Here is a 20,171-nt window from a genome sequence, read left to right as displayed (position 1 = left end):
AAGCCACTTAACTTCTCTGTGCCTCAGTTACTTCATCTGTAAAATGGGGATAAAAAGTGTGAGAGCCATGTGGGACAACCTGATTACCATGTATCTACCCCAGTGCTTGGCACATAGTAAGCACTTAACAGATGCCGTAATTGTTGTTATTGTTGTAATCCAATCACTCATCCTATCCCTCCTGGATTACTGCATCAGCCTCCTTGCTGACCTCCAAGCCTCCTGCCTCTCCCCACTCCAGTCCATACTTCACTCTGCTGCCCAGATCATTTTTCTACAAAATGTTCAGGACATGTCACCCCGCTCCTCAAAAAACTGCAGTAGGTCGATGGCCAACCCCTTCCACATCAAACTCCTCACCACTGGCTCTAAAATACGCAACGTGGCTGAGTGGAAAGAGCCCGGGCTTGGGAGTCAGAGGTCATGGGTTTGAATCCCGGCTCCGCCATATTCATTCAATTGTATTTATTGAGCGCTTACTGTGTGCAGAGCACTGTACTAAGCTTTTGGGAAGTACAAGTTGGCAACATATAGAGACGGTCCCTACCCAACAGTGGGCTCACAGTCTGCTGTGTGACCTTGGGCAAGTCACTTAACTTCTCTGAGCCTCAGTGACCTCGTCTGTAAAATGGGGATGAAGACTGTGAGCCCCACGTGGGACAACCTGATCACCTTGTACCCCCCAGCGCTTAGAACAGTGCTTTGCACATAGCGCTTAACAAATACCATCATTATTATTGTTACCTCACCTCACTACTTTCCTCCTACAACCCAGCCCGCACGCTTCCCTCCTTCGATCTCATCTATCTCCTCACCAACCCCCTGGCCCATGTCCTGCCTCTGGCCTGGAAAGTCCTCCCTCCTCAAATCCGACCGACAGTGCCTCTCCCCCACTTCAAAGTCTCCCTTCTAGACTGTGAGCCCACTGTTGGGTAGGGACTTACCCTATATCTTGCCAGCTTGTACTCCCAAGCGCTCAGTACAGTGCTGTGCACACAGTAAGTGCTCAATAAATACAATTGATTGATTCAAAGCCTTACTGAAGGCCCATCTCCTCCAAGAGGCCCTCCCAAACTAAGCCCTCCCTTTTTTCTTCTCCCACTCCCTTCCGTGTCATCCTGACTTGCTCCTTCTGCTCTCCCTCCCCAAGTCCCACAGAACTTGCATCCATATCTGTCATTTTATTTATTTACATTGATGTCCGTCTGCCCCACCTCTAGTTGTAAGCCCGGTGTGGACAGGGATTGTCTCTCTCTCTTGCTGAATTGTACTTTCCAAGTGCTTAGTACAGTGCTGTGCACATAGGTGCTCAGTAAATATGATTGAATGAAAGAAGTGCTTAGTACAGTGCTCTGCACACAGTAAGCACTCAATAAATACGATTGAATGAATGACACGGACTGTCTTGAATTGATTGATTGACAATTGATCCAATTGTCTTGAATTTATTTCAGCTGTTCAGTGCCTGGCACATCATAAAACAAATGCCCCAATGATAGGAAATCAGCAAAGTTAGGTTAGAGAGAGGGAGCTGAGTGCCTTAAAGCCAATGGTAAAGAAGGGGTTTCTGTTTTGATGTGGAGGTGGATGGACAATCATTGGAAGATTTTTTTTTTTATGAGTGGGAGGGGTAGACAATGTGTTCGGTTTTTATTTTATTTTATTTTTTTTAGAAAAACGATCTAGGCAGGAGATCGACGTATGGACTGGAGTGGGGAAAGAGAGTTTGCAGAGAGGTTAATGAGAAGCCTAATGCAGTAGTCAAAATGAGGAATGAGTGCTTGGATCGGCATAGTAGCCGTTTGGATGGAAAGAAAAGGGTGGATTTTAGCGTTGCTGAAGGTTGAATCAACAGGATTTGGAGACAGATGGAATGTGTGGGTTGAATGAGATGTCGCCCGCTGTTGGGTAGGGACTGTCTGTATATGTTGCCAACTTGTACTTTCCAAGCGCTTAGTACAGTGCTCTGCACACAGTAAGTGCTCAATAAATGCGATTGAATGAATGAATGAATGAATGAGTCATGGATAAAGTGCCCAGCCCCACGGCACTTATGTATATAACTGTAATGTATTTATTTATGCATATTAATGCCTGTCTCCCCGTTTTAGTCTGTGAGCTCGTTGTGGGCAGGGAATGTCTGTTTATTGTTATATCGTACTGTCCCAAGCGCTTAGTACAGTGGTTTTTGCAATGTAAGTGCTCAATAAATATGACTGAATCAATAAAACCAAGGTTATGGACTTTTGAGAGGGAGGATGGCACTGTTGCTTTATAGTGAAGGAGCAAGTCAGGGAGAGGACAGGATTTGGGTGGGAAGATGAGGAATTCAGGTTTGGACATGTTAAGTTAGAGTTGTCAGAGGGGCATCCAAATAGAGATGGCCTGCAGGCGGGAGGAAATTCCAAGCCTTCAGAGCAGGAGAGAGGTAGATTTGGGAATCATCCATGTTGAGATGGTAGTTGAAGCCATGGGAGATACCAGAGAGCTGCTACCCCATTGTTTTTTAGTCCTCTCCTTAAAGCACTAATCTATTTTCTAGTCCTTAATGATATGTCTTAAAGAGTAAGCATTGAAAACAAGTAGTTTCACATCTGGCCTTATGGTTCTTTGGCAATCAATGGGGCTTATTGAATGCCTCCTGGCTGTGTAGAGTACTGTACTTAGCACTCAGGGAAAGTCAGTAGCATTGGTAGATGTAATCCCTGGCCACAAGAAGTCTAATATTAATTATAATATTAATTTATAATATTAATTATAATATTGGTCTGCAGTCTAATAGCAAATACTACATTCCCACACTCCATTCATTCAGTTGTATTTATTGAATGCTTACTGTGTGCAGAGCACTGTACTAAGCATTTGGGAAAGTACAAACACTAGTCACATTCCCTGCCCACAGTGAGCTTATAGTCTAGAGGGGGAAGTGACAGACATCAATCCAGAATGCCCTAGCAAACTAGCCATCTTATTTAATAATATAATAATAATAATGGTATTTGTTAAGTGCTTACTATGTGCCAAGCACTGTTCAAAGCACTGGGGGAGATACACGGTAATCAGGTTGTCCCACTTGGGGCTCACGGTCTTGATCCCCATTTTACCGATGAGGGAACTGAGGCCCAGAGAAGTGAAGTGACTTGCCCAAAGTCACACAGCTGACAAGTGGCGGAGCTGGGATTAGAATCCACGACCTCTGACTCTCAAGCCCGGGCTCTTTCCACTGAGCCGCGTTGCTTCTCGAGCCATGCTGCTTCTCATCACCTCCCGCTACCCCCTTCGCATCACCTCCCCCTCACTTCCAACTGAGGTCTAAGGAAGGCCAGGCGGGGTACTGGGAGCATTGGGGTACTCAGCATGTAGCCACCTCCACCTCACCCCCTCCTGTCCCCTGGGCTGCAGGGCTTGGAGATCATGAATCTCAGGCAGCAGAGAAAAAGGTAGCCGAGGCCAGTCATTCATTCATTCATTCAATTGTATTTATTGAGCGCTTACTGTGTGCAGAGCACTGGACAAAGCGCTTGGGAAGTACAAGTTGGCAACATATAGAGACGGTCCCTACCCAACAGTGGGCTCACAGTCTAGAAGGGGGGAGACAGGGAACAAAACCAAACATACTAACAAAATAAAATAAATAGACTAAATATGTACAAATAAAATAGAGTAGTAAATGCGTACAAACATATATACATATATATAGGTGCTGTGGGGAGGGGAAGGAGGTAAGGCGGGGGGGGGGGGATGGAAATACTTCTCCAGCATGGCTGAGTTCCTTAAAGTCAAAGGTGAGAAGAGTGGCGACACGTCCACCTAACTGTCATTCCGTGTCTCATGGTCTTAATAATTATTATGGTACTTATGATAAAGAAGCAGCGTGGCTCAGTGGAAAGAGCACGGACTTTGGAGTCTGAGGTCATGGGTTTGAATCCTGGCTCTGCCACTTGTCAGCTGTGTGACTTTGGGCAAGTCACTTCTCTGGGCCTCAGTTACCTCATCTGTAAAATGGTTTGGTTTTGTTCTCTGTCTCCCCCTTCTAGACTGTGAGTCCACTGTTTGGGTAGGGACCGTCTCTAGATGTTGCCAACTTGTACTTCCCAAGCGCTTAGTACAGTGCTCTGCACACAGTAAGCGCTCAATAAATACGATTGATTGATGGGGATGAAGACTGTGAGCCCCGTGTGGGACAACCTGATCACCTTGTAACCTCCCCAAGCGCTTAGAACAATGCTTTGCACATAGTAAGTACTTAATAAATGCCGTCATTATTATTATTATTATTATACTTGTTAAGTGCTTACTATATGCCAAGTCCCGTTCTAAGCACTGGGGTAGATACAAGGTCATCAGGTTAGACACAGTCTCTGTCCCACGTGGGGCTCACAGTCTTAATCGAAGCAGCGTGGCTCAGTGTAAAGAACCCAGGCTTGGGAGTCAGAGGTCATGGGTTCTAATCTCAGCTCTGCCACATGTCTGCTGTGTGACCTTGGGCAAGCCACTTAACTTCTCTGAGCCTCAGTTACCTCATCTGTAAAATGGGGATTAAGACTGTGAGCCCCCCCATGGGACAAGCTGATCACCTTGTATCCCCCCCCAGAACTTAGAACAGTGCTTCGCATATAGTAAGCGCTTAACAAATACCATCATCATCATTATTACTATTATTAATAATAATCCCCATTGTGCAGATGAGGGAACTGAGGCCCAGAGAAGTGAAGTGACCTGCCTAAAGTCACACAGCAGATGTGTGGTGGAGGTGGGATTAGAACCCTGATCTTTCTGACTCTCTGTCCACTAGCTCTCTTCCTCCCTTCAAGGCCCTACTGAGAGCTCACCTCCTCCAGGAGGCCTTCCCAGACTGAGCCCCCTCCTTCCTCTCCCCCTCGTGCCCCCTCCATCCCCCCATCTTACCTCCTTCCCTTCCCCACAGCACCTGTATATATGTATATATGTTTGTACATATTTGTTACTTTGTTTATTTATTTATTTTACTTGTACATATCTATTCTATTTTATTTTGTTAGTATGTTTGGTTTTGTTCTCTGTCTCCCCCTTTTAGACTGTGAGCCCACTGTTGGGTCGGGACTGTCTCTATATGTTGCCAACTTGTACTTCCCAAGCGCTTAGTCCAGGGCTCTGCACACAGTAAGCGCTCAATTAATACGATTGATGATGATGATGATGATGTGCCATATCTATTCTATTTATTTTATTTTGTTAGTATATTTGGTTTTGTTCTCTGTCTCCCCCTTTTAGACTGTGAGCCCACTGTTGGGTAGGGACTGTCTCTATATGTTGCCAACTTGGACTTCCCAAGCACTTAGTCCAGTGCTCTGCACACAGTAAGCGCTCAATAAATACGATTGATGATGATGATGTGCCACGCCGCGTGACTGAAACAGGACATTCCTCTCAGTTTCTCAACAGACGCTACTTGCCCGACGTGGAATATTCCACCAAGAAACCCGAGGAACCTCAGTCTTGGGATTCGGCCTATGCTAGAAAGCCCAATCTTCCCAAATCTTGGGAAGCACTGATCGCCCCGAAGGATCCAGAGAAGAACCGGGAATCATCCAAGGCCTGGGAGGGCACGCCGCCCGGGGCCTCCCAGGCTGGGGTGGCCCAGGAGCCGAAAAAGCAGGATGGTGTGAAACCCCGGACCGATCACCTTCAGGAGGGGCCCCAACAGGAGACCCTCAAGCCCAAGCCGCCTCAGATCCCCGAGGAGCCCCAGAAGCCGGAGCTTCCCAAATCCTGGACCGCCGAGTTGCAGGGTGACTCAAAGCAGCAGCCTCCCAAACCTTGGGCAGCCGGGCAGAAGCAGGAAAACCCCAAGCAGTGGATGACGCCGGTCGCCGAAGACCGGGCTCGAAAGCCGGAGACCCGGAAGCTCTGGGAGACCGATGGGCTGAAGCAGCAGCAGCAGCCGCCGCCGACGTCCCAACAGTTACAGACTCCTCCCAAGTCGGGCAGTGCCACCCCCAGTTTTGTGGCGAAAGAGCTGCTGGTGCCCAGGAAGTGCAGCGCTGAACCCAAAGATGTGAGTTGATGGGTAACGGTTTGGTTTTGATGCCGTTATTAATAATAATAATAATAGTAATTCTGGTATTCAAGTGTTTACGGTGTGCCGGGCACTGTACTAAAGCCTAGGGTGGAGACAAGCAAATTGGACTGGATAATATAGCCCCGTCCCACGTGGGGCTCGCACTCTTAATCCCCGTTTTACAGATGAGGTGACTGAGGCCCTGAGAACAATAATAATAATAGTTATGGTGTTGTTAATTCTGTGCCAGGCACTGTACTAAGCACTGGGGTGGATAATATAGTCCCTGTCCCACATGAGGCTCACACTCTTAATCCCCATTTTACAGATGAGGTGACAGAGGCCCTGAGAATGATAATGATTATGGTATTTAAGCACTTACTATGTGCCAGGCACTGTACTAAGCACTGGGGTGGATAATATAGTCCTTGTCCCACATGAGGCTCACACTCTTAATCCCCGTTTTGCAGATGAGGTGACAGAGGCCCTGAGAATGATAATAATTATGGTATTTAAGCACTTACTATGTGCCAGGCACTGTACTAAGCACTGGGGTGGATAATATAGTCCTTGTCCCACATGAGGCTCACACTCTTAATCCCCGTTTTGCAGATGAGGTGACAGAGGCCCTGAGAATGATAATAATTATGGTATTTAAGCACTTACTATGTGCCAGGCACTGTACCAAGTGCTGGGGTAGATACAAGCAAATGGGGTTGGACACAGTCCCTGTCCCAAATGGGGCTCAGTCTCAATCTCCATTTTACAGATGAGGTGACTGAGGCCCTAAGAATAATAATAATTATGGTATTTAAGCGCTTACTCTGTGCCAGGCACTGTACTAAGCACTGAGGTGGATAATATAGTCTGTGTCCCATGTGGGGCTCATACTCTTAATCCCCATTTTCCAGATGAGGTGACTGAGGCCCTGAGAAGAAGAATAATTATGGTATTTAAGCACTTACTATGTGCCAGGCACTGTACTAAGCTCTGGGGTAGATACAAGCAAATGGGGTTGGACACAGTCCCTGTCCCAAATGGGGCTCAGTCTCAATCCCCATTTTACAGGTGAGGTGACTGAGGCCCTGAAAATAATAATAATTATTATTATGGTATTTAAGTGCTTACTACGTGCCAGGCACTGTACTAAGCGCCAGGTTAGATACAAACAAGTGGAGTTGGACATAGACTTTGTCCCAGATAGGGCTCACGGTCTCAATCCCCATTTTACAGATGATGTAACTGAGGCCCAGAAAAGTGAAGTGACTGGGCTTAGGTCACACAGCTGACATGTGGCGGAGCTGGGATAGAATCCAGGTCATGCATTCATTCATTCAGTCGTATTTATTGAGTGCTTACTGTGTGCAGAGCACTGTACTAAGCGCTTGGGAAGTACAAGTTGGCAACATATAGAGACGGTCCCTACCCAACAGCAGGCTCACTGTCTAGAAGGGGGACACAGATAACAAAACAAAGCATATGAACAAAATAAAATAGAATAAATATGTACAAATAAAATAGAGTAATAAATACGTACAAAGATATGTACAGGTGCTGTGGGGAGGGGAAGGAGGTAAGGCGGGGGGGATGGGGAGGAGGGGGGAGAGAAAGGAGGGGGCTCAGTCTGGGAAGGCCTCCTGGAGGAGGTGAGCTCTCAGTAGGGCTTTGAAGATCCAAGTACAAGAACGTGAGCCCCATGTGGGACAAAATCTGTGTCCAACCTGATTATCAGATATCTATCCCGGTGGCTACTACAGTGCTTAGCACATAGGAAGTGCTTAAGAAGTACCGTAATAATTATTATTATTGTGCATTCATTCAGTTCATTCAATCATATTTATTGAGCGCTTACCGTGTGCAGAGCACTGTACTAAGGTCCTTCCGACTCCTAAGTCTGTGCTGTTTCCACTAAGTCACACTCAGTGGGAACCGCGGGCCTTTAAAGGGGAGTCCATTTTGTTCCTCAGTGGCCTGTAATGTAGGCCTTGGTCCAAACATGTTCCCAACTAATTAAATAAGGTGTCCAAGCTCCTTCGGTAAATATCTGTCGGGCCTCGTTCTTCTTCTAGCCTAGTTCGATCTGAATATGACCACAAGGTTAGAATAGCAAAACCCCAAAACATCACCGGGCCACCCCTCCCCTTCGATCCGACGCTTTTATTGCGAAGGTTGAGAGGGAAAAGCATTTGAAGGAAAGTCCTCTCTGCAGCGGGTGTTGAGTCACTTAATCTGGAACACCCAAGCTTGTTTTACTTAATGAACTTGTACAAAATCTTCCATCGGTATTTATGCTCCTGAAAGTGTGACTCTTTTATTAACTAGAAACGAGAGCGCAGACCGAAACAAGACCTTGAAGTGAACCAAGTGGGTAATGTAACAGCATGCCGGGGGGCTAAGCAAGCAGGTTCCGCTGCAGATCGCTTCTAGGCACGAGGGTGACGGCTCATTTTGACGGAAATTTTGGATATGGCCTGCCCTGTCGTGCATCGCAACTCATTCTTTTCCAGAAATCTGCTGCCCTTTGCGCTTTGGTGTAAGATAGGACTGTAGTGTGGATCAAACAAAGCAAACTACTGCTGGGGTCTCGAGGCGAAATATTCAAACACACAAGAACTAAACTGCCTCGGTAGTAGCAGGGCATTTACTAGGAGTTTGGGAAGTGGGGATTAACTGACACATTCTCTGCCCACGTGGAGCTTTAATGGCAGGAGACGAGCTTCAAAATAATAATAATTAAGGCATTTGTTAAGCGCTTACAATGTGCCAAGCGCGTTCTAAGAGCTGGGGTAGATACAAGGTTAACAGATTGGACGTAGTCCCTGTCCCGCATGGGGCTCAGAGTCTTAATCTCCATTTTACAGATGATGTAACTGAGGTACAGAGAAACAAAGTGACTTGTCCAGTGTCACGCAGACAAGGGGCAGAGCTGGGATTAGAATCCACTTCTTTGGACTCCCAAGCCATACCTTCCCTTAGCTGTGTGATCTAAATAAATTGAGTTCACGTGAGAGTCACTAAGTTCCCGAGTTGACTGAAGGGGGTGATTTAAGCTCAGGGTTCTGGGAAATCAATTGGTTGGTGGTGGAGCAGAAAAATCTTGTTGGAGGAGGAGGGATAATAATAATTATGGAATTTAAGTGCTTACTGTGTGCCATGCTCTCCACTAAGCATTGGGGTGGATACAAACAGATTGGATTGGACACAGTCCCTGTCCCAGTTGGGGCTCACCGGCTCAATCTCCATTTTACAAATGAGGTAACTGAGTCACAGAGAAGTAAAGTGACTTGCCCAAGGTCACACAGCAGGCAGGCAGTGGAGTCGGATTAGAACTCTTGACCTTCTGACCCCCAGCCCCATGCTCTAGGCACTATGCCATGATTTGGGGAGAGGGTGGAGCAGAAAATAACATAGCTGAACCTCTTCCCTCTGGGATCTGAGTTCCTGAACCCATTTATTTTATTATTATTTAGACTGAACCCACTGTTGGGTAGGGACTGTCTCTATATGTTGCCATCTTGTACTTCCCAAGCGCTCAGTACAGTGCTCTGCACACAGTAAGCGCTCAATAAATACGATTGATTATTATTATTTTTGGTTTTGCTATGGTACTTAAGTGCCTAAATTCCGGGCACTGTTCTAAGCGCTGGGATAGATATAAGCCAATCAAGTGGGACACACAGTCTTAATCCCCATTTTGCCAACAAAGTAACTGAGGCACAGAGACATTTCGTGACTTGCCCAGGGTCTCACAGGAGACAAGTAACGGAGCTGGGATTAGAACCCAAGTCTTGCTGACTCCTGGGCCCGTGATCTAGCCACTGGGCCGTGTTGCTTCTTTGACTATCGCTGGTGAGAGCTTTAAAGCTCGGTATTCTTCGTGTGCATGGCAGTCTGGAAACAGGGAGAGGAATATAATTGCACTCCTAAAATCCAGGTTCCATGTATAGGGGATATCTGGAGAATCGTCTCTCATCTGATGATGATGGTATTTGTTGAAGAGCTTACTATATGCCAAACACTGGGTTAGATAAAAGATAATCAGTTTGGACATAGAATGCGAGCCCCATGTGGGACAGGGACTAAGTAGAAAAGAGAACAGGTATTGATAACATCAGTGTTTCCTTTTAGCCTTCATTGCAATGATCAGAGTTTGGCAGTCAGATTTAAAAAATAAGCTCTGCAGAGACGTTGTTCTCTCAGATTCTGAACCATAGTCACCGTGTGTTTAGGGTCTTGTCTCATATCCCGGTGAAAGGAATGATTCTTCAGGAAGAACCATAAAGAAAATGTTCGTGTTCTTTCATTGTCGTATTTATTGAGCACTTACTATGTGCAGAGCGCTATACTAAGTGCTTGGGGGAGTACAATACAACAAAAAACAGGCAATTTCCGTGCCCACAACGAGTTTAAGATATCAGAGGGCCTAAGTCATTCTGACCTGTGCCCTAGCTGGTCTGTTCAATCGGATTAATTTAAAAAAAAGTGCTTGCCATATAGTAAGCTCTTAGCAAATACCATCCTTATTTTCCGTTTCTCAACCCTAAAGGAGCATTTTTTCCATTCACATTTGGATTGTCCTTGGTCTCGACTATGTTCACTTATCAGTTTTTCATATTTACTGAGCACGTAGTCTGTGAGTGCTTGGGAGAATACAATATGATGATATAACAGAATTGGTAGACACATTCCCTGCCCACATCAAGCTTGCAGTCTAGTGGGTGCCAGACATAAACTAGAAAGCTTTCCCTTTAATAAAAAAAAAAAATTAGATCAAAATATATTCCCAGGCTACTGGTTATAAAAAAAAAATTCAAATTGCTTACTGGAATGGCTTACTTAGTGTAACTTTGACCTACCTTGATCATGAAATTTAGCCAAGAATTATCTGAAGGCTTGTGACCCCTAAGAGTAGAAAGCATTAAATTTTAGTTGAAGCCATCCACTGCATACATAGAAACAAAACAAACATAGTGTCCACTCGGGAGAATACCCTGGCAATTGAAGCAGGAATGAAAGCTAGTCTTTTTCTTTTTTAGTACTAATCATCTCACCATCCTTGCTACGCTTTTGATATTTATCCACTTTTTGCCAGCTTAAAGGAAGTTTTGAGTATTTTTTTTTCTCTTTTAGATTCGGATCCTGTTCTGTCCTATAACCTGTCTATTCATGAGACAATTATTTATCATCCTTGTGCCTTTTCTGTTCCTTTTTCACCTGCCATTCCTCTTAAATTTAGCAATCACATCCTTATTGACACTTTCTTGGTAGTAGGAAGTGGGTTTGTATTTGTTTTTATTTGGATTGGTTTTTTGTTTCTGTTTTTTAATTTGGAGGGGATGGCAGGAACTAACAGGAAATGTGACCTAAGTGTATTCAGTTATGGTGATGACAAAAGTTGACTAACCCGAACCACTGACTTTTTTTGAATTTCACTCTTCACTGTACCTCATAGGCTTGTTTCTCACTAGGTATATCAGCCTGCCTCCTCCGAATTTTCTTCTTCCCCAACCCTTCCCAAGGATCCCGTGCTCAGAAGAGAGAAGCTGCAGGATCTCATGACTCACATTCAAGGAACTTGTAACTTTATGCAAGTATGAGTTTCTAGGTTACTTTGAGTGGCCCTAGCCATTTTACTGTTTTAAACTAGGCAAGTCACGGGCTCTCTCGTTTTGAGTCTAAAGTGACTGAAGACAGACCCCACCTTGATGGTAGCCATCTGGTGTACACTCAGAATGCAAGGTTAGGTGGTCTTGTATTTGGAAGTTTTCGACAAGGTACCCGGTCTCCCCCTCTCAGGATCGCAACTGGAGAGTTTCCAGTCCTCTGCCGGTCTCGGCTACGGGAGGGAGAGTCAAGCAGAGGCCTGTCCGTTCATTCCTAGCTTGCCCAGTGGCTAGCGAGTGGAAGGCCGTCTGCTTACAAGTCAAAACTCCCCCGTGCTGGGCAGCAGCGGCTTGGGAGAGAGTCGAGGGTGGAGACTCAAGTTTATCGCGAGGAAGGAGGCAATGATAAACCAGTTCCGGATTGTTTCCAAGAAATCTCTGCGGATCCACTACCAGAGTGATTGCCCATGGAGCTGGGGCAAGACAAGGCTCAGTCTCCGCGAGGAATAATTCTCACAGCAGAAGACCGTGAAGGGTTTCGTGGGTGGTCAAAAGTCTGGGAGTTTGGGAAGACTGGGGAAATAAATGGCCAGCAGACTTTAAAAATCCTAACTAAAAGGCAAGCATGAGCTTGTAACCTCCTGAAGATAAACTAATCTTCCTTTGAATGCTCGATTTTGGTTTTCCCCCTTCATGATGTTTTATTTTTTATATTTTTTTTTTTAATGGATAAACCTAAGGAATCAGTTCTGGATTTTGACAAACCTCCTCCAAGTGCCACTGCTCCACCTCAGCCACCTTCAACCAATCCTAGTAGTCCTAAAGGTAGGTAATGGAAAACTCCAGAATTAAAATTCTTGCTCTGTAAAAGCTCTGAAAACACAACAGCACCAGAGGCGAGGGGAAAAAATACAGCTTGCATCCAGGTGACTAATTATATTCGCCAATCCTGATAAATTGATCTTCAGGCAATATGGTTAAGTCTTTATAATAATAATAAATGATGATGATGGTATTAAGCTCTTACTATGTGCCAAGCCCTTTCTAAGTGCTGGGGGAGATACAAGGTTATCAGGTTGTCCCACATGGGGCTCACAGTCTTCATCTCCATTTTCCCGATGAGGTAACTGAGGCATGGAGAAGTGAAGTGACTTGCCCAAAGTCACCCAGCTGGCAGGTGGCAAATCCGGGGTTGTTATAATAATAATAATGGCATTTATTAAGCGCTTACTATGTGCAAAGCACTGTTCTAAGTGCTGGGGTGGTTACAAGGTGATCAGGTTGTCCCACAGGGGGCTCGCAGTCTTAATCCCCATTTTACAGATGAGGTAACTGAGGCACAGAGAAGTTAAGTGACTTGCCCAAAGTCACACGGCTGACAATTGGTGGAGCCGGGATTTGAACCCCTGACTTCTGACTCCAAAGCCCATGCTCTTTCCACTGAGCCACGCTGCTTCTTTATGGTTCTCCGGGGATTCCTTTTATCTCGGTATTCATTGATTTTTAAGTTTCTGTGCTTTTAAGTGCTTACTGTGTGCCAGGCACTCTACTAAGCGCTGGGATAGATACAAACTAATCGGGTTGGACCCAATCCATGTCCCACATGGGGCTCACGGTCTTCATCCCCATTTTCCAGATGAGGGAACTGAGGCCCAGAGATGTGAAGGCTTTTGGGCCAAGGTTGCTCAGCAGACAGGCGGTGGGGCTGGGTTTAATAATAATTAATAATGGTGGCGTTTATTAAGCACTTACTATGTACAAAGCACTGTTCTAAACGCTGGGAAGGTTACAAGGTGATCAGGTTGTCCCATGGGGGGCTCACAGTCTTAATCCCCATTTTCAGGTGAGGCAACTGAGGCCCAGAGAAGTGAAGTGATTGCCCAAAGTGACAATTGGCGGAGCTGGGATTTGAACCCGTGACCTCTGACTCCAAAGCCCAGGCTCTTTTCACTGAGCCACGCTGCTTCTAGTTTAGAACCCAGATCCTTTTGACTCCCAAGCCTGGGCTCTATCCATTAGACCATGCTGCTTCTCTGCTTATTTATGCTCTCTTACAAATAAGTACATATCGTTGAAAGTTAATCTGTGTTCCCCCATAAGGTCTAATTCAATCTGAACCCCTTTTTTCCCTTTCCTTAATCTTCTGACTTCAGGGTCACTTCTGCCATGGTATGGATTGAGCTCTTACTATGTGCACAGCACTGTACTAAGTGCTTGAGAGGGAGCAGTAGAGTTGGTAGACATGATCCCTGCCTTCTAGTAGCTTACAGTTTGAGGGGGGGAGACGGACATTAAAGTTACAGATAGGGGAAATGATAGAGAATGAGCCCCCCTTTTCCTCTGCTCCTCCCTTGCCCCTGCCCCACAGCACTTGTGGATATGTGTACGCATTTATTATTCTATTCACTTTATTAATGATGTGTATATATCTATAATTCTATTTGTATAGATGCTACTGATTCCTCTTGACTTGCTTTGTTTTGTTGTCTGTCTCCCCCCTTCTAGACTGTGAGTCCGTTGTTGGGTAGGGATTGTCTCCATTTGTTGCTGAATTGTGCTTTCCAAGTGTGTAGTACAGTGCTCTGCACACAGTAAGCGCTCAATAAATACGAATGAATGAATGAATATGCATGCTGTGGGGCTTGAAGTCAGTCATTTGTATTTATTGTGCACTTAGCGCGTGCAGAGCTCTATCCTGAGGGCTTACTGTGTGCAGAGCACTTAATCTGTGCCAAGCACTGTACTAAGTGCTTGGGAGAGTACAATATAACAATGAACAGACATATTCCCTGTCCTCAATGAACTGTCAAAATGCTAAAAGGGTACACATCTAAGGATGTGGAGAATGCAGAGGAGAGGGGATTTCAAATCCCTGCTCCGCCACTTGTCAGCTGTGTGACTTTGGACAAGTCACTTCACTTCTCTGGGCCTCAGTTCCCTCATCTGTAAAATGGGGATGAAGACTGTGAGCCCCTTGTGGGACAACCTGATTACCTTGTATCTACCCCAGTGCTTAGAACAGTGCTTTGCACATAGTAAGCGCTTAACAAATGCCAACATTATTATTATTATTTTTCCTTTGCTCAGCGTCCTGAATGGCCTATCCTCATTCTGGCTGGCCTTCCATTCATTCATTCATTCAATCAATCATATTTTTTGAGCGCTTACTGTGTGCAGAGCACTGTACTAATCAATCAATCAGTCGTATTTATTGAGCCCTTACTGTGTGCAGAGCACTGTACTAAGTGCTTGGGAAGTACAAGTTGGCAACATATAGAGACGGTCCCTACCCAAAAACGAGCTCACAGTCTAGAAGGGGGAGACAGACAACAAAACAAAGCATGTGGACAGGTGTCAAGTCATCAGAATAAGTAGAAATATAAAGCTAGGTGCAAATCATTAACAAAATAAATAGAATAGTAAATATGTACAAGTAAAATAGAGTAATAAATCCGTACAAACAGGTGCTGTGGGGAGGGGAAGGAGGTAGGACGGGGGGGATGGAGAGGAGGAGAGGGAAAAGGGGGCTCAGTCTGGGAGTCCCAGTCAGTCCCTTTGATTCCTGGTCTATCGATCGATCTCCAGTTACCTAGCAGGTTGGCTCCTCTCCCAACTTGGGCTCCCCAGGCTTTATATCCATCCCTTCACCTGTCCTGCCATCCAGGGAGGATGGAGAAGGATGGAAAAGAAGCAACTTGGCCTATGGATAGAGCAGTCTCCTATCCTAGTGGATAGTGGGAGTCAGAAGGACCTGGGTTCTAATCCCAGCTTTGTCACCTGTCCGATTATCTGACTTGGTTATCACTTGCATCTTTTTTTTTTTTTTTTTTTTTTTACTAGATAAGATTATTCAGCAAACAGGACTTGGGCTCTTGATTTTTGAACTAGACTTGAGCATACTAATACGTGTCTTGCACCTTAAACCCATTAAATACAGCCGTAGAATTTGGTCTTGCGTAAATCAATCAATCAATCAACTGTATTGAGCGCTTACTGTGTGCAGAGCACTATACTAAACGCTTGGGAAGTACAAGATGGCAACATATAGAGAAAGTCCCTACCCAACAGTGGGCTCACAGTCTAGAAGGGAGAGAGAACAAAACCAAACATGCTAACAAAATGAAATAAATAGAATAGATAGTAAACTTCAACTGTATTTTTGTACAGCCCTGTGTTGATCATCAATTGTGTTTATTGAGCACTTACTGTGTGCAGAGCACTGTACTAAGTGCTTTGGTGAGAGTACAATATGAGCAGGTAGACACTTTCTGCTTGAAATGAGTTTACAGTCTAGAAGGGCGACTGCCATTTAATATAAATCATTTTGGATACGTACATAGTGCTGTGGAGCTGAAAGAAGGGTGACTTAAGGGTGCAAAACTAAGTGCAATCATTTGCACAACCCAGGGGAAGGAGAGAAAGTCTTTCATTAATTTAAAATGTTAAATGGTAAGGTCACAAACAGGTTGACATTCTTTAAACCTTTCAAAAGGCGGGCAAAGGGATTGCAGGAAAGGAAAAGACGCTCCAAAGCCCAGGGTGCAGAAGGGATGACTTTAGAGAAGCAGCGTGGCTCAATGGAAAGAGCCCGGGCTTTGGAGTCAGAGGTCATGGGTTCAAATCTTGGCTCCGGCAATTGTCTGCTGTGTGACTTTGGGCAAGTCACTTAACTTCTCTGGGCCTCAGTTACCTCATCTGTAAAATGGGGATGAAGACTTTGAGCCCCCCGTGGGACAACCTGATCACCTTGTAACCTCCCCAGCGCTTAGAACAGTGCTTTGCACATAGTAAGCGCTTAATAAATGCCATCATTATTATTGTTATTATTTTCCAACACTTCTCAGAAGCCAAAGGGACTTCCTAGGAGAAGCAGCTGTATGGCCTAGTGGATAAAGCAACATTCCCAGTAGTCAGAAGGACCTGGGTTCTAATCTCATTTCCATCACTTGTCTCCTGTGTGACCATGGGCAAGTCACTTCACTTCTATGCACCTGTTCCCTCTCTGTAAAATGGGAATTAAGACTGTAAGCCCCGTGTTGGACGTGGACTGTGTCCAACCTGGTTAGCTTGTTTCTATTCTACCCCAGCGCTTAGTACAGTGCCTGGCACATAGTGCCTAACAAATACCATTGAAAGGGGAAAAAAAAGTTGGGCAGAGCTGAGTTATCCCCTATGCCACTCTGCAGCTCTGAGGAAAGCTCATGGGCATGGGGGTCAGAAGGTCATGAGTTCTAATCACAGCTCCACCATATCTTTTGCTCTGACCTTGGGCAAGTCACTTCATTTCTCTGGACGTCAGTTACCTCGTCTGGAAAATGGGGATTAAGAATGTGAGCCCTATATGGGACTGGGACTGTGTCCACCCTAATTTGTATCTACCCTAGCACTTAAAGTGCTTGCTACATAGAAAGTGCTTAACAAGTAATAATAATAATGATGGCATTTATTAAGCGCTTACTATGTGCAAAGCACTGTTCTAAGTGCTGGGGAAGTTACAAGGTGATAGGTTGTCCCACGGGGGGCTCACAGTCTTAATCCCCATTTTACAGATGAGGTAATTGAGACACAGCGAAGTGAAGTGACTTGCCCAAAGTCACACAGCTGACAATTGGTGGAGCCGGGATTTGAACCCATGACCTCTGACTCCAAAGTCCGTGCTCTTTTCCACTGAGCCGTGCTGCTTCAAGTACCATTATTATTATTATTATTATTGTTATTATTATTAAAAGCCACCATTTGGTTTCCTGTCCTGATTTAGAGAAGCATGTGGCGCAGTAGAAAAGGGCCCGGGCTTTGGAGTTGGAGATCATGGGTTCAAATCCCGGCTCCACCACTTGTCAGCTCTGGGCAAGTCACTTAACTTCTCTGTGCCTCAGTTCCCTCATCTGTAAAATGGGGATTAAGATTGTGAGCCCCATGTGGGACAACCTGATCACCTTGTAACCTCCTCAGCGCTTAGAACAGTGCTTTGCACATAGTAAGCGCTTAATAAATGCCATTATTATTATCATTATTATTATGATGGTGTCTAGCTCTACTTCCTAACTCAGTCTAGCCTGAGGATGCTTTCAGAGAAAACTTTCCATGCAGTGTGGTAATTTTATCTCTGCTTAGGATATACCTTTTTTTTAAAGTGCTATTTGCTAAGCACTTCTTAAGCACTGGGGTAGACACAAGTTAATTGGGTTGGACATAGCCCTTATCCTGCAGGGAGTTGACAGAGTAGGAGGGAGAACAGGTATTTAATCCCCTTTTTACGATTGGGGAAAATGAGGCATAATGAAGTCAGTTGACTTGCCCATGGTAATAATAATAATAATAGTATTTGTTAATCACTTACTATGTGCCAAGCACTGTTGTAAGCACTTGAGTAGACATAAGGTAATCAGGCTGTCCCACGTGGGGCTCAGTCTTAATCCCCATTTTCCAGATGAGGTAACTGAGGCACAGAGGATAATAATAATGACAGCATTATTAAATGCTTACTCTGTGCAAGGCACTGTCCTATGTACTGGGGAGGCTAAAAGGTGATCAGGTTGTCCCACGGGGCTCACAGTCTTAATCCCCATTGTCCAGATGAGGTAACTGAGGCACAGAGAAGTGAAGTAACTTGCCCCAAATCACACAGCTGACGTGGTGGAGCTGGGATTAGAACCCACGACCTCTGACTCCCAATTCCGCGCTCTTTCCACTGAGTCACGCTGGTCACGCTTAATTGCATTTATTGAGCACTTACTGTGTGCAGAGCACTGTACTAAGCGCTAGGGAAAGAGCAATACAACAAGTAATTGGCAGAGCTGGGATTAGGAACCAGATCCTCTGAGTCCCAGGCCCGAGTTTTTTCCACTAGGCCAAGCTGCCTCTTGGGGGTCAAAGTGGCAGAGATGAGCTAACTCAGGGTCATCATCATCATCATCAATCATATTTATTGAGCGCTTACTATGTGCAGAGCACTGTACTAAGCGCTTGGGAAGTACAAATTGGCAACATCTAGAGACAGTCCCTACCCAACAGTGGGCTCACAGTCTAAAAGGGGGAGACAGAGAACAAAACCAAACATACTAACAAAATAAAATAAATAGAATAGATATGTACAAATAAAATAAATAAATAGAGTAAAAAAATATGTACAAAGATATATACAAATATACAGGGTCAATTTGAATCTAAAACCCGTCCCCCATTTCCCCCTCCACAGGCAAAAACCTTCAGCTATTTTCGTAGCTTAGCACGTGGGGAGTAGTGTCCGGCAATCAAGCTTTCCATTTGCAACTTGAAACCCCCGGTGTCTTCCGATTCGATTCAATCGATCAATCAATCGTACTGAGCGCTTACTGTGTGCAGAGCACTGTACTAAGCGCTTGGGAAGTACAAGTTGGCAACATATAGAGACAGTCCCGACCCAACAGTGGGCTCACTGTCTAGAAGGGGGAGACAGAGAACAAAACCAAACGTATTAACAAAGTAAAATAAATAGAATAGATATGTACAAGTAAAATAGAGTAATAAATATGTACAAACATATAGACATGTATATATATGTGTATGTGTGCATATGTATACATACATATATAATATACATATGTATATATGCGATTATATTGTACTCTCCCAAAGCACATGGTGCAGTTCTCTGCACGCAGTAAGCGCTCAGTAAGTACCACTGATCTGGCATTTTCTCCAATCTGTCATATTGACAAAATCTGGACTTCAGTCAGTTGGGTGCGGCGGTCTGGTTCAGCCACGATGTACCGGGGTCGCTTGCGGAGTGAGCAAACATCAGTCCGGCCTCTTTCCCGCTCCCCAGCCCCTCGGTTGGCTCTGAAGACACGTGGTCATTCAACATCCGTCGTCATTATTTAATGGCATTTATTTATTAAGCGCTAACTACGTGTTGTGGCTTTATAATCCTAAGCAACTCCATTGATCTCATGAAGCAGAATCTTCTCAGAGAAGCAGTGTGGCTCAGTGGAAAGAGCACAGGCTTTGGAGTCCCAGGTCATGGGTTCAAATGCCGACTCTGCCAGTTGCCAGCTGTGTGACTTTGGGCCAGTCACTTCACTTCTCTGGGCCTCAGTTCCCTCGTCTGTAAAATGGGGATTAAGACTGTGAGCCCCCGCCGTGGGACAACCTGATCACCTTGTAACCTCCCCAGTGCTTAGAACAGTGCTTTGCACATAGTAAGCGCTTAATAAATGCTATCATTATTATTATTATTATTATTATTATTATTATTATTATTTTCAGTCCAGTGACTTTCCCCCAAGTAACAGCCTGGTCGCCACATTACTGCCCATTCTAATAATAATAATAATAATAGTGGCATTAAGCACTTTGTGCCAAGCAATGTACCAAGTGCTGGGGTAGATACAAGGTAGTCATGTTGGGCACTGTCTCGGTCCAATATGGGGCTTGCTGTCTTAATCCCCATTTTACAGACGAGGGGCAGAGAAGTGACTTGCTCAAGGTCACGGAGCTGGCAAGAGGCAGAGCCAGGATTAGAACCCAGGTCCTCTGCTTCCCAGGGC

General features: G+C 45.1%; 1 protein-coding gene across 7 annotated transcripts in view; it reads left to right on the top strand.

Annotated features, from left to right (window-relative positions):
* CAPRIN2 (caprin family member 2) overlaps window positions 1–20,171 on the top strand; it is a 108,810-nt gene that overhangs the window by 43,293 nt on the left and 45,346 nt on the right. For all 7 annotated transcript variants that reach the window (XM_038768626.1, XM_038768592.1, XM_038768600.1 and 4 more), the window contains exons 9-12: window positions 5,414–6,037; window positions 8,363–8,404; window positions 11,509–11,631; window positions 12,384–12,468. In XM_038768626.1, the coding sequence (XP_038624554.1) occupies window positions 5,414–6,037; window positions 8,363–8,404; window positions 11,509–11,631; window positions 12,384–12,468 (874 nt within the window). The remainder of the gene's footprint in view (window positions 1–5,413; window positions 6,038–8,362; window positions 8,405–11,508; window positions 11,632–12,383; window positions 12,469–20,171) is intronic.

This window comes from Tachyglossus aculeatus, chromosome 2, assembly GCF_015852505.1.
Source record: "Tachyglossus aculeatus isolate mTacAcu1 chromosome 2, mTacAcu1.pri, whole genome shotgun sequence".
NCBI lineage: Eukaryota > Metazoa > Chordata > Mammalia > Monotremata > Tachyglossidae > Tachyglossus > Tachyglossus aculeatus.
Note: the sequence above shows the minus strand (reverse complement) of the source record. Positions and strands in the feature narration are given on the sequence as shown.